Below are 19,009 nucleotides of genomic sequence, written 5' to 3'. Positions count from 1 at the left end.
AACACCCATGAGTTGGAAAATATACTTAAAAACTGGAAGGACACAAGGGAACTAACTCATTCTGAAAAGTAGAAAATAAAGGAGAAAATCATACTTTTATCCTACTCTTCCCATAAAAACTGTACAAATACTAATGAGGTAAAGTTCTTTAATATAAAAGAATTTCTGTTAGTAAACCTAGAGTGAATGATCAAACAAGAATTCTGCAACTCCTAGTAAAATAACAGACATAGAGAGTAATCATCTCTATGCTAGAACTATTAGTGGAAAAGGTAGCAGGAAAATTTATGTTGTTTATCATAAACTTTATCAGGTTGACAACATCTAAACCCAATAACCAAATAAAACATGACAGAAAGATAACCAGACAGTGTATGCCTCTCGGTGTAATGCAATAAGAAGTAAATAATAGCACCTATGAAGTCTTTTCGGGGGGACCCCCTCAATATGAATAATTCTGTAGATTTAACTACCAGTTTACACACACACACACACACACACACATATACAAACCAGGGGAAAGGACATCACAGGTGTCCATGCAATTTGCAGAATTCTACAGAGCAGGTGATCATTCTTTAACAAATAAACTGTAATAAAAAGTTAAAGGGCAACTACAACCTATAGATTGAAAATTTTTAAATGTAATGTGGAGACTGTTTAGGTCTTAATTTGAGAATATTGACTGTAAAACACAGGATGAAATTTTCTGCAATTAGATATTCACTGTCTCTTTTATGACATTACAATATTGTTAAAAGTTTAGGTGTACAAATCATACTGCAGTTCAGTTCTTTTTAAAAGCCATTTATATTTTAGAGATATACCCATACTTCCAAAATGCTTATTCTTAGATACCTATCAACAAAATAATATGGTGCCTGGAATTTACTTTAAAAGAATCCAAAGGACTAAGAGAAAGATTATATATTAATAATTGGTTACACTGTTTATTAATAAAGGTGCGTTCCTTAACTAATGTACTTATTTTAAGATATGTTTGAATACAAAGATTGGGTATTCCAGGTGAGTTAACTAAATTTAGTATTTCTGATCTTCTGTCTCGTTGTTGAAATTATTAAAGACTGAAGACAACTACTCACAGAAAGATACACAGAACAAAATTAGAAAAAGTAGTTACAAAAGTGCAGTATCAGTGAGTTTGTAATAATTTCACTGAGAAAATAAGGAACTTCCAATGCCTAAAATCCGGGCAGGAAGCAATGGATGGTCAACCTTGAGATTCCTTAACTGTTACTTAACGCCAAGGAGGCAACTGAGTAAAGAAAAAAATTCCTGCTCTGGGAGTTAGAAAATTACCAAGGCTGAGCTTTGTAATTTCGTACTCACATAACTTCTGTAGGTTTTGGAGCGTGAAAGTGCGGGAAATTAAATCAACAACAACAACAATAATTGCATTGTATGTACAAGATGTAAACTTCGCACTGTACAGAGGGCTTTTCATACATTCCCCTATTTACACGTCACAACAATCCAAGGTGGTGTTGTGGCGGATTGACTCATACTTTTCAAAGGACTACTGAACGAGGCAGGCATCATTACATGGTACCATTTCTCATACGAGGAGACTGAGGTTCAGAAGCCAACAACTTGTTTAAGGTCATATACTGGAATGACTTAGTCCAGCCAATATTCCAGGTTTATTTAATATGAAAGGATGCTTTGAACACTCCAACGCATTGGACTATATCCTAAAGATGCTCGTGGAGATTGGGTGTGAAATTCTGGAAAACTTAAAAGACCGTTTCCGCAGACCTAGAGTTTTTCTTCGCTCTACACATCTCGGTCCCACACGGAAAAAAAAAAAGACAAAAATAATAAAACAACTCTTCACTCACCGCCAGGAAGCCGATACTCGCAGCTACGACCTTCTGCCCTGGCTCCCCAACGCCTCCACCCGCAAGCCCTCAGCCTTCTCGAATCTCACACTGCGACGTTTAAACTACATCTCCCATAAAGCCGTGCGAGGACACCGAGCCCTCGCCGGAAGACCGAAAGGCTCCATCCCGCACCCAGAAGAGTGACTGCGGGGTTTTCCCGGTCCTTCGACTACATCCTGGTTTCCTCTGCTCTGGTCGTCTTTGGGTTAGTAGCAGCAGCGGCGAGTAGGTCGGCCCCAGTGCGCTTTCTGGGGCTGGTAACGAGTTCTCCGCGCTCTCGGCTCTCCGCGCCGTCTCGGCTGGCCCTGCCGGGCGGTGCGGCGCAGCCTCGCTCCGGGGTGCAGGTGCAGGAGCGGGAGCCTTGGCCTTGCAGTCCGGGCTCCCGGGATGGGACAGGGGCCGCAGCCGGGCCTGCCCATGGTGGTGTTTCCAGCCCAGTCTTTGAGGTGGGGAAGAAGTGCTGCTTCGGATCTGGTTTCACGTTTAAAAAGAGAACTCTCACAGTAGTGGCAAGAAAATAAACTCTCAAGGCATTTGTTCGGAGAGGTTGGAGAGACCATGAATGGGTGGCGCTTGAATCGGCTATGTGGCCCTCTTGAATGCGCAAGGAAGTGGAGTTCGTTGAATAATGGTCGTTAAATAGTAATGACTTAAGTGACAGAGCTGTATTTGAGGTCTGCCCCGTCTCTTGAGCCATGTGACCTTTGGCCAGTCGTAGGCCCCAGGTTACCCATCGGTAAAAGTGGATATTGGTTTGGTTAAAATCTGAGACCTTTTAAACCTAAAATTCCTTAAAAAGACCTCTCAGGATAGTTCATGGCCTTCTTGCAAAGCGAGGGCAACACTGAGCTCACTGAAGCACCTCATCCTGCCTTCACATCCTTATCCTTACCTTGAGGAGAACCTGACAATGAGAAATGAAAAAGTAAACCAAGCTGTAGAACTGGACTTTAGACTTTGTGTGCTCTTCTGGAATGAGTAATGGTTCTGTTTTGAGATGGCTTTTCTGCCGAGAAAGCTAAGGCAGAAAATGCACATTTTTCCACTTCTTTTCTCCTGAGAATACTGTATGCATAAGCATTGAATTGGGGGTGGTGAATGTTACTATACTTTTGGAGGCCAGTTTTGCAGTCAACCCAGAGTGAGTGACCTGTGGAGAAAGTGAAGAAGTGGCCATGACTTAAATATTACTTAAAGTAAACCTAGGTGAAGAACCTGTATGATATGATTTTAATTTTATAAATGTAAGGAAAAGGCAACTTCGAAGGGAGACTGTAAATGGGTCAGTGTACAGCATTGCAAAATAAAATCCTGAAAAGTTGTAGCTTTTGTTATTCATAATGTGTTTAAAGCATTCAGATATCTTAATATAAAGAGAATGGTGAGGTAAGTTATAGAATAAATCAAAAGTAATAAAAACTTGTTATCTAATTGAGAAGTCATTCCTCCTAATTAAAGTTGAATACAGATTTTCGGCATTTTGTTTCCATTCCTGTGCGTAGTTTTGACCTATTTACAGGCAGCAGAAAGATATAAACAGGAAAGGTGAACAGACACAAAAAAAGAAAGTTAACCTCTAACCCATTTTTTCCCTTAGATTTGGTTATGCTACTCCTACTACAAGTTGATCATCCAAATTGCAGTGTTAGAACCCTAGAGACAACTGCTGTCAGAAATTACGGATTCTAACCTTTCTTTTTAGCCTCAATATCTTATGCTTAGAATGGTAGAAGCCTAGTTAGAATCCCAAATCTTTTCTTAGTATCATTTCATAGAAAAAAATCATACCTTAAAAAAAAGTACTTTGAGAAGTTTATAGACAACTGAAATATGAACCATTTCCACAAAAAAGTAACCCAGTTTGTGCCCTATCACATTCAATCCATGATTAGGCAACATTTATTAAAGGTATAGAACAATTATTTTCTACATCTTTTTTCTTACTGAAACAACAGAATGCCAAAGCAGGCAAAGTTAATTGTTTAAAAAGCTTCTGTGATTCAAGGATCAACAGAACAGTGTCCAGTAACAGATCCAAAATACACGGTTATCTGATTTATGACAAGGATAATACTGCAATGCAGGGGGACAAAGATGGTAATTTTAAGAATAATGCTGAGTCAAATGGATTATCCACTGGATAAAAATGTATCTTGACCCCTACCTCACACCATGAGCAAAAGTCAGTCCCTGTTGGATTGCAGAATTAACAGTGCAAGTTAAAGCAATAAATTGTTTTCTTATAAAACTTAGCTTTTGAATAATTAACTATAGGATCATAATTTCCCTGAGAGGACAGACCTGTTTCTGGTACCACAGAATCTGAGAGAATTCTACTTGTCATCTGCTAAAAACACCTGCCTTTATTTCTGTCTGCTTTAACTCCCCTCATGCCCTAATCCAAGTTGTCCCTCTGGTCTATTTTTCCTCTTTGTAATATCTATCACTTGACATCCCCTACTAATGATGTCACCCTGTTCAACTATATTGCCAAAGTTCTGTATATGTTATTTTATACATCCCCTCATGTTGAATTTTATTTAAAATTCTCAACTGATAACAGTTTTGAAATGTATGCTATGATAACAGTTAACTACTAATTTTTTAGAGTATATTGTTTTAGAAACCATAACTAATATTATATCAGCACTCTGATAATGTTTAATCATTGATACAAAAAAGCAATTGCAAATAGTTTTTTTTCTTATTTTCCTTTTTTAAGATAAAATGTCTTCTGTACAAAGAAGTCCAAAGCAAGAAATAATTTCCCAATTTCACTATTCAGCTGCAGAAGGAGATATTGCCAGGTTAACAGTGATACTCAGTCATTCTCCATCTCTTCTCAATGAAACTTCTGAAAATGGCTGGACTGCTTTAATGTATGCTGCAAGAAATGGGCACCCAGATGTTGTCCAATTTCTACTTGAGAAAGGGTAAATGTTTTATGCTATACCACGTGAAGGGATGTCTGGTTTAATTTGGGGGTTACATTTTTTTCTTTTAAATTTTTCTTACAGCCATATTTACATCATTGGGCTTGTAAATTACTCATTGAACAGTCTTGTTATTGCATAATATCTAATTAAAAACTTAATTGTTATTGAGGAATTAACTCTTCATACTTAATACAAAGAAACTTATGAGTCAGTCTAATTTTTTCTTTCAAATGCAAAACACAAATCTACACACTATGACTACTAAAAACTCGTTGTAAAAATGTAGTCTCTCCTTACAGCATGTGAACCTTACTCTTTTTTATTTTATAAATAATCTTCCAGGAATTTTAAATATCTACTATGTCTAACTTTTAATCATTTATGATTATTTCTTTTAACTTTCCATTAGTCTGTTATGTGCTAAAAGGAAAAAAAAATATGTAATTATTAAACAGAGAGGCTATCATGTACACCTGGGAATATTTTATTGTAATAAGTACTGAAGAAAATTCTATTTCCTATTTCATTTTTTGCTTCTATCTGTAGGTGCGACAGATCCATTGTCAATAAATCAAGGCAGACTGCACTGGATATTGCTAAGTTTTGGGGTTATAAGCATATAGCTAACTTACTAGCTAATGCTAAAGGTGGGAAGAAGCCTTGGTTCCTAACCACTGAAGTGGAAGAATGTGAAAATTATTTTAGCAGGACACTACTGGACCGGAAAAGTGAAAAAAGAAATAATTTTGACTGGCTATTAGCAAAAGAAAGCCATCCAGCCACAGTTTATATCCTTTTCTCAGATTTAAATCCCTTGGTTACTCTAGGTGGCAATAAAGAAAGTTTCCAGCAGCCAGAAGTCAGGCTCTGTCAGCTGAACTACACAGATGTAAAGGATTATTTGGCTCAGCCTGAGAAGATCACCTTGATTTTCCTTGGAGTAGAACTTGAAATGAAAAAAGAGTTATTTAATTATGCTGGGGGAGTCTCAAGAGAAGAAGATGATGGATTGGTTGCCTGGTTTGCTTTAGGTATAGACCCTGTTGCCGCCGAAGACTTTAAGCAAAGACATGAAAACTGTTACTTTCTTCATCCTCCAATGCCAGCTCTTCTGCAATTGAAAGAAAAAGAAGCTGGTAAGAAGTGAACAGTGTTTACTTGTATTGGTAACAATCTGGTTTTTGGAAATGGATTAGAATTGTATGAATCTACAGTTTGTAAGAGGCACATTTTCCCAGTAAGCAATGAAATTAGGCTGTCTTCGTTAGAAACGTCCTAAAGTTCTCACCCCAGGGGACTGCTCTCCTAGGAGGGTGTGGCAGTTTTCATCAGCCAAGATTAGTTTCCCCAGAATTAACCCTAATGCATGCTGGTTTCATTTAGTTTTTCAATGAATGAGTATTGAGCACCTGGTATACACTGAGCATGACGGCCAAGACCTTGACTCTTTTGCTTTGTTTTCTGTTGCTGGTTATGCTGGTTCATGTCGGGTCTTATATACCATGGTAAGGAATGAGGAGTTTTATTCTAAATTCCATTTAAATGTTGTGACCTGGCCTATGTTTAAAAAACAAAATGACAGGAAAAAAAAAAACCCTCACTCTGCCTGCTTTGTAGATGATAATTTATAGGCAACTAAGTATGGAAGTTAGTTTTGTTAAGAGGGGACTGGAGATTACAGTAGGCAAGGTAAGAGACTGCAGTGGCTTGGATTAGTGGAGTAGAGAAAAAGGGAGAGTTTGAGATGTTCTGGAGACCGAACTGATAGGGCTTGATCAGTAGGTTGAGATTGTTATTAATGAGAGGGAGATGATAGTTCCCTGGACCACGGCCTGAGTTGTTAGGGGGGTAATAGTGGAGGAAAAGGGGTACATTCAAGATATATTCTGGAGGGAAAATCAGCAGTACTGGCTAATGGACTGGGTGTGGAGAGCATAATAATGAAGGAAAAGATCAAGAATGACTGCAAGGTTTGAGGCTTTAGTAATTTAGTAGATAGTGATACTGTTCCTTGTTAGTGCGATGGGTAGAGCAAGGGATGCAGGACAGACTTGAAGTAAATAAAGTTTAGTTTTGGGAATGTTAAGTTTCAGGGAAGGAAAATAGAATCTGGAACAAAGATGAGAGGAACTGGAAAGTTACCCTATGGGAGTCATCAACACAAATGAGGTTTTTAAATCTCAGGAAACTACTGAGATTATTTAGAGAGTTGAGAGCAAGCATGAAAGAGAACCTCAGAATCATTTACCTGAATCCCCCAAAATACAGAGGTCAGATGGAATGAGAGGATCCATCAAGGATGATGTTGATGAAGTGGCAGTAAGGTAAGAAAAAACAGGAGAATGTGCTCATGGAAACCAAAAGAGCCAAGTATTTCTTCGAGGTAGACATCAAATATATTGAATGCTAATGAGAATCTGAATAAGATGAAGGCAAAGGGTTTTTTTTTAAAGGATCTTTGGTTTCATAATGTAAAGCTGTTGATGAATTTGACAAGAGGAGTGTCAGTGGAGTAGAAGGAATGGAAGGCATACTATGGTAGTTGAAGAGTTAATTGGAGGTGAGGAAGGGACCACTTGTCAGCGTCCACCTTCCCTTAGGTGATGCTGTAAGCTCTTCAGAGACTGCTTAGACACCCTTCCGCAAATCACAAGTGCTATGTTTTATTCTCCAAATCTGTAGAAAAACCACTGCACTTTTTAAAAGAAAATGTATCTTTTCTTTGAAACTGTATATATAATTTTAAGATCAAAAGGATATTTTAAAAAAAAAACTAGTAAGGTAACTAAGGCACTTTTATTCAACTGCTGTGTAACCTTACACTGATACTTAACCTGTGTCTGCCTCAGTTTCCTCTTCCCAAAAATGAGGATAGTAATAGTATCTACATTATAGTGTTGCTCTAAACATTAAATAAGATTATGTATGTAAAGATCTTTGCGTGGTGCTTGGCACACAGTAAATACTCAGTAAATGTTAGCTTTTCTTAATGTAATGATACTGAAATAATGGCAATAACTTAAGGTAAATTATATATTACAAACTAATATAGCAGGCAAATACTTAATGTTGCCTATGGTTCACTGAATTTCAGTGTTACCTTTTTTTTGTATTCTTTTTTTTACATTTGGTTTTATTTATGGTTTATTACTTTCATTTTTCCAAGCTTAGAACATTGTTATTGCTGTTTATGGTTATTTTATCTATTTCAAAATCCTTAGACCAAGTAATGTATTTTAGGGGAGAGCATGTTTGTTAGGCATTTGAAATGCAGCATTTCTACTCTTACTGCCCCAAATATGGTATTTTTGGTCAGGTCATACTAAATCTTTTTTGAAGTAACAGGGTAAAGGCTATAGATAAAGTATATTAGGCATTTTTTTCATAAACAAAGTTAATCAGTAAAGTTGTAAACACAATCTTTTTTAAAATATTTTGTATAGTTTCTAGTTGTAAAAGGGTGTGTTCTACAGTGACACACTGGTATTGTCTTAGTCACCAAGGAAAGCAGAGATGAGTTCCTATAGTTTTCTAGTATTATTTCCTTTATAGTCTGAGTCTCAGTTAGGAACTGTCTTTGTAATGAATTTTTATAAAAGTCACTATTGTAAAGTCACTACTTGTAAAGTCACTATACACTAGAATCATGTGGATCCAAAATTTTTAAATCACCTATAATAAAAGCCTAAGCTAATACAGTGTATACTACTATACAGTGCATACTAATGTTAACACATCTATCTTACGTGAGAGTTATATTTTATTAGTCCGAATTAATGGTAAGTCTAATTTTCATTTGTCATCTGTCGAATTAAATCGGATACTTTAAAAGAAAGATACACATCATAAAAGTAGGAATACTAAAACCCTTGATTGCACAGCTGTTCAGAAAGTACAGTGTAATGATGGCTTTATTATGACTTAGGAACGTTTTACTTATATATTAATTTCTTTACAATTTGTCACAGGATTCAAACTTTTTCTGCTTCTCTTATATAGGTGTTGTAGCTCAAGCAAGATCTATTCTTGCCTGGCACAGTCGATATAAGTTCTGCCCAACCTGTGGAAGTGCAACTAAAATTGAAGAAGGTGGCTATAAAAGAGTATGCTTAAAAGAAGGCTGTCCTAGCCTTCACGGTGTGCACAATACATCATACCCAAGAGTTGGTAAGTCTTTTACAGTGAAATCTCAGCCATCTGGAAATCTTAGGGAGTAAGACATTCTGGAAAGATACGATTTTGAGTTGCTGAGGGGTTTACTTTTTATTAAAAGCATGTTTACTTTAACCATTAAGACTATAAATATTAAAATATTACATACTTTGATGACTTTTAGGTAAAGGACATTCTACATAACTAGCCATTTCTAAACTCTGGGCTAATCAGTATGATTTTCATGTGTTGAGATATATGATTTCCAAAGCCTACCATCTGGGTCCACTTAATGGAGAAAAAGAAGGAGGAAAAAAAAAAAAAAAAAAAAAGCCCCAACAACCCAGTGCCTGTTTGTGGCATCACCAAAGCCAGGACAGCCTAGAGCTGGCTCCTCATTACTGCTGGTGTCTGCCTGTACCTTCTCTCCCCCTAATTGCTGCTTTGAGTTGGCTGTGGGTTTGGAAGTCTGATAACCCAGCCCTTTAAAACTGTGAAAAAAAAGATACTCAGCAACACCTGAGGAAGTCTCCTAGGGATAAAGTGCATGGCTTAGTGACCTATGTGTTTGCTGCTCAGGATCCTTTCACATTTGATTACTGGTTCTCAGTCATGATCCAGTGAGGCGGATTCACTGAATTAGCAACTTCTGGAGAGATGAACTATTATTTAAATTAGTTTTTATTTTTTAATGGCTTAAACTTAATCATAGAGCCACATTAGCTTTTAAAAGCATTTTGTTAAGGATTGGAATGGAAGGAGGAAGGTAATTCACTACATTTACTCTGCTAAAATTTGAATTTTCTCCTTGCCATGTATTACCTACTCGAACTCTTTTCTAATTAAAAAATAAGAATAAGTCTAGCATACCAGAAACACACCAGAAATGTTGCTATTGAGATGAGAAGGGAGACAAAAACGGTCTTTCTGTAGCTTACCGACAGTATTCTATGCAATTTCCCTCAAAGACTCTGTCTTCAGGCAAAAAGAAACAATCTCTTGTAACTAGACAAAACTGTTTCTTACAGGAGATGTTTTTTATTATCCTACTAGACAATGGCTTTACACAATGAGTCTAAATTATTTTTTCCTGTCATTTATACACCTGATTTGTTTTATTTTGCTTTGTTTTTAACAGATCCAGTAGTAATCATGCAAGTTATTCATCCAGATGGGACCAAATGTCTTTTAGGCAGGCAGAAAAGATTTCCCCCAGGCATGTTTACTTGCCTTGCTGGATTTATTGAACCTGGTAAATCTTTTCTTAGTATTTTTTACAGTAATTTTCATTTAATTTATAATTTCCAAATAAAAATTTTAGACAACATTTGAAAAATAATCTCTGATAAATTATCATGTTATAAAACTAGGCTATCTAAAAATATTTTCTGTATATTTTAAATAATTTTTTTTTGTTTTTACTAGTGGAGTAATTCTGTCTGTGTTAAAAATTCAGTATTTGCTCTTTCACACACCTCTCATGCATTGCTCTTACCCAAGGTGTCTGTATCTGTGTGCTTTACACCTCACTTCCTTCTGCGCTAGACTCAACTGTCACCTCTTCAAAGAGGCCTTCCATGGTAGCTGAAAGTACGTTGCTTAGCCTCGTGCCTTGCATTCACAGTCCCTGTTCTTCAGCTTGATTTCACCCTGCTCATCGCCACTGAACCTGTTATATTTATCTATTTATTTACTTACTATTTCCTAGTACCAGAAAGTAAGTTCCATAAAGGCAAGGACTTTGTTTTATTCATTGCTGTATCCCAAACCCTTAGAGCATATGTCTCACATGTAGTAGGAGTTCAGTTAAGTATTTGTGGAATAAATGAACAAATATGTCTAACTAACACATTTAATCTCAACTTCCAATATTAATCCATATTAATAGGTAGTAATAGTACTAAACATCTGTAGTGCCACACTCTGTTCTGAATGCTTTCTGTATATTAAATTATATGGTCCTCATACAACCTTATAAAGTACATATAACCTTATAAAGTACTATTTCAGCAGCTTTACAGATGGGGCACTAAAGTACAGGGGCTGGATAACTTGCCCGAGATCAAAGAGCCAGTAGGTGATAGGGCAGGGACTCAAACCTGGGCAGTTTGGCTCTGAGTCCAGACTCTTAATTAGCATGCTGCCTCTAGTAGCTCTAGGTCATTTTTTTTCAACTGCTGTGTAGCATTCCGTTTATGAATATTCTGCAATTCATTTATCCATTCTGCTATTGGACATTTAGTTTATTTCAAAGCTCTTGCTATTACAAACAACACTGCAGTGAACATTCTTAAAGAATTTCTTGTACACACTTGCAGGGAGTAGCAAAAGCCTCCATAGGGTATATATCTGAGAGATGAATTGCTATCTCATAGAATATGAGCATCTTAACCTTTTCCACATGTTGCCAAGTTAGTCTCTGAAATGTTCCTGCCAATTTACACTCCCTGTGGAAGTACATGAAATATACTGTATCTGAAATGTTCTGTATCTTCACCAAGTTAGGAATTTCAGAATTTTTATTTGCCATTTTGAGGAGAATGAAATGGTATATCATTGTATTTTTAATTTAGATTTCTCTCCTGATGGAGCATCTTTTTCAAATGTCTATTAGGCATTCAATTTCTTTTTCTCTGGATTTTACATGTTTATATTCTTTGCCTATTTTTGTTTTATTTTTATCCTTTTTTCTTACTGATTTTAGGGTTTTTAAAATATGTATTATATGCTAGTCTTTAGTTATAGTCTTGTAAATATCTTATGCTACTCCATGAGTTATTTTTCACTATATTTTTATGAACATAAGTTAATTTTAATACAGGAAATTTACCAATCTATTTGAAATAAAAAACTCTATTTAATAGCAAAATATTTCTAAACATCCAGAAACACTTAACTTAGAAACTATTCCCTCTATTCTAATTCTCAGTTTCAACAAATCAGAAATACAAAGTACATTTAGAGGCATTACATTATCATAGCTGTATCTACAACTACCAAGAAGAAAATAATAATTTAGAAAGAAAAAATATTGAGTTTCATCTTATGCTGTTTTTAAACTTTTAGTCATTTTTTTTAACTCTTTAGAAAAGACTTATCTGCAATAACTCTTTGAAACATAAGAAAAAAAGTTTCAAGATTTTACTGAGGAAAAGGCTAGATACATTAAACAAGATAATATTTAATGTGTTTGCATAGTATTTAGCCAATAGTTGGTGCTGGATAGTTGTAGATGTTAATAATTTTTTAAATGTAACAAATTTAGACCTTTAAAGAATGAAAAGTTTCTTGGGATTTTGATTCTGTATGTGGTCATATGCTTTACGAAATAATGTTTTCTTGAATTCCAGTCTAGTTTTAAGGTTTCTGCTTTCTGATTCTTTGAACTGAGTTTCTGTCCAAAGTGATTTCCAAATGTTTGAACCATTCAGAGCACAAATGTCCAGGGCATGTTCATCAGCTCCTTGTTCTTTTGCCCCATTTGATTAGGGGAAACAATAGAAGATGCTGTTCGGAGAGAAGTAGAAGAGGAAAGTGGAGTCAAAGTTGGCCATGTTCAGTATGTCTCTTGTCAGCCATGGCCAATGCCCTCCTCATTAATGATTGGTTGCTTAGCTGTGGCAGTGTCAACAGAAATTAAAGTTGACAAGAATGAAATAGAGGATGCCCGCTGGTTCACTAGAGAACAGGTAAAGTTCAATTTAATTTCCTTCTTCTATTGATTGTTCTCTGACTGTATTGGTTTGGGCGTGCAGCAAGGATACATGTTATCAACAAGTTGAATGAATAGCTATGGCCTTCTCATCATTCATGGGTTACAATGTAATTGATGTGTCCTATGCTAACATCCTGTAAAATTCTTCTAGTAATGATGATTCTGTGCCATTTTCTCATTTCAAATGCCATTCCTTGAGATTAATGATGCCTTTCAATGGCCTTAAAGTGGGTAAACATTATTTCAGAGATGAGAAGCAGGAATATTATTATTACACATTTAACATTTTAGTTTATAGCATTGAAACAAGTTAACTCAAAAAATACCAGTAAAAGTGCTTTGAAAAGTTCTTATTCGTTTTAAATGTACTTGACAAGACTGACGAAACTGTGTAACAAAGATACATCCACAGAACTTTTTAAAACTCATACTTAAGTAATATAATGAAAAATAAATTACTTGTCTGTGTTTTGCATGACCCAAAGTCTTTGTGCAGAAAACAGATTGATACACTACAGTAGTGAAGACCTGAAATCCTTTGTGACTTTGTGTACATAAAATTAATTTTATTTTATGCTCAATCTCAAGAAGTAGAAATTAGGCTTTTCTCAAATTTTATAGAAGGGAATCTGTTCTAAAAGCTAACTCCACTTTGAAAATAAGTTTGTAGCATATACTTTGCTTTTTCATGACATTATTTTCGTAAGGGAAAATGTCTTTCTGGAATATTTAAAAAATTGAGTCACTAACTCATTGAAGCAACTAAAAATACTAAACTAAATTTTGCAGGTTGAATATGGATGTTGTTACTTTCTACTGTTGTTATTCACTGTAAAAGTCATTACATTTTAGTTGAATTACATAAGCATAGAAATTTAAGTATGACAGTTTTGAAATCCTAATACATTTTATTATGGTGTATTTTAGGTTGTGGATGTTCTGACCAAGGGGAAGCAGCAGGCATTCTTTGTGCCACCAAGCCGAGCTATTGCACATCAATTAATCAAACACTGGATTGGAATGAACCCCAATCTCTAAATCAAATAACTGGACTTTGACTATGTCTAATTGATTTCTAATCCCATTTATTCCTCAAGTGAGATTAGAAATGTTCAGTGCTTTTTAGAATGTCACAGTTCACAATATCATACTGGGTTTTTGAAGTATTTTCAAAGGGTACCTTCCATGTTAACCACAAAATTCACATTTTTATAAATTACAACACTGCCTCAGCTTTTGTTAAATCTTAGTAACCTTTGAAATTTTTTTCACAATTTTATCTCACAAAAACATATTTCTATTAAGAGAAATCATGTTGTAAAGAAGTATATTCTAAAAATGTAAATAAACCTAAATTCCATTGCCTCTTGTAAGCATTAAACCATTCACTAAAGGTCTTTTCTGAGAAATGAGACAGAATTATTTTATGAATTTTGAGCTTGATTTTTAATGTTTTCATTGTCATAAAGGTCCTTTTGGTGGTCAGTAGCTGATTTTTGCTCTTCTTCCCATTTTAATCCACTTTTTCTCCTGGTTCCATTGTTCTAGCAGTGGCACTCTTACCGTGTTGCTACTTGTCTTGTTTTGATCAGTGTTAAATAATTTTTTATTTTAACAACTCTACTAGTGATCAGTATACCATGGCCTTAGGGAAGGAGAACTTAAGTGAAAATGTATCACTATGTCTGGGACCCCCTTCTTAAACGTAAAATTAATTAACGTATCTATTTGTTAGCTATACTCAAAAGTTGTTCTTCGGGCGAATCAAGATCCTCTGCTTTTTCACTCAACTTAAACATATTTGAAAGGAATTCTCCTCAAAGGTCAGATATTATATAAAATCCCAGATAGATATACGTATGTGATAAAAACATTGGTTTATGTCATTTTGTGATAAGGGATGTATCTTCATTAGCAAAAATTATATAACCATTATTAATAATATTTCTTAAATACGTCCTGGCTTTTTACCTTATTTCAACACATTCTAAAAAGCATTTATACAGTAAGTATGTCTTAGAACTGAATCAATAACACTCTAGAGAAAGTAAGTTGTAGTAGTTCACAATTTCACAACAGAGAACTGTCATATTTTATAAGGCTGTTTTGAAATTGTTTTAAAAAGTACTGTATAAATGTATATAGTTTGGCTCTTTACTACTGTATGTTAGAACTAGAAGAGACCTTAAAGACAATATATGTAGTCCACTGCCCTTTTTTTTTTTTAATAGATAAAAGGAAATCCTGAAAGGTGAATTTAATTAACTTACCCATTAAAGGTGAATCAATTAATTAATTAATTGGAGAAAGTTACACAATTACAACTACTTACAATTGTTAATACAATTAATCATAATTAAGTAACTTAATTACAACAGTCTAATACTGTATAACCTAGTGCAGGATTCTCCCTCTAACAGAAAGTAGAAACTATTACTAAAAGTATTTAGTGAATAAATTAAAATAGAGGATGATAAGAATAAATTTAATTTACTAAATACTGTTAATTAAACTTTTAGATACTAAAATTCATTTAAATTACTTTCTTAGACAAAACTTTACCAATGAACAATGATTTTCTTAGTAATCGATGAAGGCTTATTGGTATCAGGACTTTAGACAAAATTAAGACTTACATAGGACATTTAGATACATAATAAAATTTGAACTACCTAAGTATATAGAAAAGAATGTGCCGTGATTATTATAAAGCATAATGACTCTATGTTCAGTATTACCCCAAATGTACTTTTAATACTTACAGATTCTAAGATTACATCATAAAATTCCAAGTTTCCATAATGTTAGGATAGCCAGTATTTTAGGATAAAATATAAAGTATCAACAAAATGTAGTTATAGATTTAACTTTGGATATTTAATCCAGTACTCAGGGAAAATCAGTATCTAAGTAAATTATTGTTTTAATAATCATTCTTAAATTGCTAACCTCTGAGAGGTGGATAGCTACATGTATGCAGAAGGAATAACCAAGAAATGGTAGAGGTTCAAGTGCCATGATTGTATCTAATAAAACTGAAGGTAACATTAAAATATTTATCGTATATTTTCTGTTGTGTGTGTTATGTGTGGTTTTTTAATATATTTTGATAAATGTCTTCCGAAAAATGGAAAAAGCCAAATTTCAGTCATCTTCTCCTGTTTAGAATTAATAATATTGTAAACAAAAAATACAAAAGCCTTTTTAAAAGTTGTCACATTTGGAAGACTTAAGTTTTTTTATTTAAATCTTTTTAATCTTTCTAATCTTGTAGCTTTGGGTCATACATATGTGTATACATACATAACACATGGACATATATATACTATATATACATATACACACACATATATAGGGCAGTAATTTTTCATCTTCAGATTTAAAGTTATATATTAGTCTAATGACTTTTTTATTTGTCTAATACTACCAATCCTTGCATTTTTAATTTTTCACTACTTTACTATTTACTATATTTCATCTAGCTGGAAAAATGATTTGAGTAACTCTTTCAAAGATAAGGTTAGGGACATAGATGCAGACAGAATAGAACGGAACAACAGAGTGAGACTATGAGATGGAAGGAGAAAGTGTAAGCTTGTTAATAGGTCAAATAAACTCAATTAAGTCTCATATAACAACAGTAGACAGCTGCTCTTAGAATTGTGTTGCTATTGTGTATATAACAAAATACTAGATGAAACTGTTCTATAAAACAAATCAATTAATTATTTAGAATAAAATTTCCACAATGTGAATTTAATTAGGGATGAGAACAAGTTGTCTGGTTCTCAATGTGTGTGCGCAGGCTGCGACTAGTGGATGATGGGTGAAATTTACATGCTGTGCTTAAAAGAGACAGTTTTCTCTAGCAGAAAAAAAATATCTAGGAATCCAAAGTAAAGTAATCCAAAGTGTAAAACTAGGAGTGTCTGTCTACAAATGTAAAAGATCTAGAGATCTAAAGAAATTTAACTCCTCTTAGCCAACTGGAGATACGCACTTCATAGGGTTGTTTAAGGATAAAATGAAATAATAATTGTCAATACTCTATATACCAAGTCCTGTATAAGCATTATTAGTATTATGAGAAAAGCTAACCAAAGAGTTGTTTTCTTAGGAGTTTATAAATAGGGATCCATAAATAATTCTTAGAAATATATTGGAAATAATAGGCAAAAAATAACTTTTACAAAGTTCTGAAATTTGAATTTTAATTAAATTTATCATTTATTAGTACTAATGTTACATGTACTAAATAAGGAGAATTATGTGCCCTTCTCATGTATAAAACAAAACAAAGCATTTATGTGATTAAATATATCATAAGAGAATGAAAACTATGCTTATTATTCATGAAGATTAATGAAAAGGCTGGGAAATAAAGAGGTCAGTATGACAAACCTAGTAATTTGTATAAAATAAGAGTATTTTTCAAAAAATAGTCATTATTATATACCTCTACAGTCATGAAAAGTTTGAGGTTCACACAGATATAGCCGTATTTTCTCCTGTCATCCTTCACAGTGCCTCCCAGAACACACAGAGTTCCTACTGGCTTCCCCTTCATGGCTAGATTCCCCCGAAGACCTCACTATGACAACGCAGAGCAGATAATAGTCAAGGCCAACATGGCTCCTGAGATTTGAATTTGCACACATTGCTGGGGCATCTTTTCTTTGGAGTTCCAAATCCCCCAAACTATTTGGCACTAGAGCACTCAAACTTGTTTCATAAACACAAGTAAACTCAGCAAAAAACGCAAAGTAACTCTTAGCAGCAAAGCTTGAATAAATGGCATTTTAAATCGTTTTTACCCCACTGATGGAGATGACTTGCACTCACTGCTATCTGAAAGCAGTAATAAATATTTATAAGTTACTCCTCTGAGATGTTCAAAACATCACACTGCTCCAAATACGAGTGCAATTTCAGGCTAGAGTAAAATGAGCAGGATAAAAAGTAAACAAAAATAAACTTCAGACTAGATCACTTGTCCACTAACTCTGTTCTAAAATAGATACGAGTACCACTTTCAATTTCTACTGCTGGGTGGAACTTCCACATTACTAAAAATGAAACTACCTCACAAGTTAAGTGATTAAAAGAAAGCTCCTAATCCATTAGGGGTGAGACAAGGGGCTGGTCTGGTACAGTTCGCATGAGCCTAGGAATGGAAAGCCAGGCATGTTTTCATTCTTTATGCTGTAGTTTGTCTCTTATCAGACTTCTAGTTAGAAAGAAAAATGTATCCATTACGAAAAAGGCTTAAAAAAAGAAAAAAAAAAAAAGATCTGTTTTAAAATTCCACAGCCACCCCCCCCCCCCCCGCCTTCTGTAGAGCATCATTACAATGGGATTTGTGAAAGGAGAAATATCTGTTGTCCAATGGATAGCAATGTCTGCTTAGCAATAAAAGAAATGTAGTATTCTTGAAGGAATAAAGCTAAGTTAAAAGTGCTACTTCCACCAGTGAGTACCATGTATGTGGATATCCTTCAGTGAAGATAGAATTTGCCTCTTAGCCCCATCAACATGACTAAATGTTCATTTAATAGTTGAAAAAATTTTCCCAAATAAAAGAAGAATTCAGGCTGATTACCCATTTTCCCCATGCCATCTAATTACTCAAGTAACTTTCCTTTTGCTCATTTCTCCTTTGGGCAAATAAATTATTTGAAAATTTATGGGATATAATAATAAAATGCACACCTTTTTTCAGAAGCTGTTTTGAATTCTACTTGAGTGTCCTGGGAAGGAGAAGGACAGGATACAGTGTAGGGGAAAAATCATTTTCAGTACTAAGTGTATGTTCACAAACAACTCCTTGCTAGATCTCTTCTGACTGATGAGACTCTTTTTGAAGATTCAAGCTCTTGGCAACATTAGTATTCCTGTCTCCTCAAAATACGCTGTGTCTCTGTGCCTCTCTTCAGCCCCTGTGGTGTCAAAGCTCCGAAGCTTTTGGCCCCCTTATCGAGCACCCCTCATTTGCACTAAAGTCTTCTGCCCTCCTTTTCTAACCCCTTTGCAGCTGCTTCTGGTTTGCCTCGAGCCAAAGCTTGAGTCCAAGTATTTCACCCCAAATCCTTTTATTTGTCCACTTACTAGAGCTATCTTACAGAACTTTCCTAATAATGCTGCATTGTCAAAAGCACATCCAGTCCTGTTTTTTTTCTTTCAATTTTTTAAGTTCTGGTCATTTTTCAGATGGGCCTTCTACTCTTGTTACTCTGCACATTTCTGCAGGACCTTCACTACTTACCTGGTTCCCAAATTTCTATCTTCAGCTGTCTATCAGACATACC

General features: G+C 34.8%; 1 protein-coding gene across 2 annotated transcripts; it reads left to right on the top strand.

The window, feature by feature from the left end:
- The first annotated feature begins 1,983 nt into the window (after window positions 1-1,983).
- On the top strand, window positions 1,984-15,770 carry NUDT12 (nudix hydrolase 12). Of its 2 annotated transcripts, none has more exons than XM_006186703.3 (7): window positions 1,984-2,106; window positions 4,624-4,834; window positions 5,384-5,973; window positions 8,837-9,004; window positions 10,128-10,241; window positions 12,479-12,678; window positions 13,632-15,770. In XM_006186703.3, the coding sequence occupies exons 2-7, from the start codon at window positions 4,629-4,631 to the stop codon at window positions 13,740-13,742; spliced, it is 1,389 nt and encodes a 462-aa protein (XP_006186765.1). In that variant the 5' UTR covers window positions 1,984-2,106; window positions 4,624-4,628; the 3' UTR covers window positions 13,743-15,770. The 2 variants fall into 2 exon arrangements, with proteins under 2 accessions (XP_006186765.1, XP_032332350.1); XM_032476459.1 differs by lacking the exon at window positions 1,984-2,106 and adding an exon at window positions 2,121-2,347.
- The last annotated feature ends 3,239 nt before the right edge of the window (window positions 15,771-19,009 follow it).

Source organism: Camelus ferus, chromosome 3 (assembly GCF_009834535.1).
Source record: "Camelus ferus isolate YT-003-E chromosome 3, BCGSAC_Cfer_1.0, whole genome shotgun sequence".
Classification (NCBI taxonomy): Eukaryota; Metazoa; Chordata; class Mammalia; order Artiodactyla; family Camelidae; genus Camelus; species Camelus ferus.
Note: the sequence above shows the minus strand (reverse complement) of the source record. Positions and strands in the feature narration are given on the sequence as shown.

What these genes read in the sequence shown, in the direction of transcription:
- NUDT12 (XM_006186703.3), top strand. Translation starts at nt 4,629, where the DNA reads ATGTCTTCTGTACAAAGAAGTCCAAAGCAAGAAATAATTTCCCAATTT. An exon ending in CAATTTCTACTTGAGAAAGG is followed by an intron (nt 4,835 to 5,383) that starts GTAAATGTTTTA and finishes TTCTATCTGTAG; the next exon opens with GTGCGACAGATCCATTGTCA. An exon ending in TACATCATACCCAAGAGTTG is followed by an intron (nt 9,005 to 10,127) that starts GTAAGTCTTTTA and finishes TGTTTTTAACAG; the next exon opens with ATCCAGTAGTAATCATGCAA.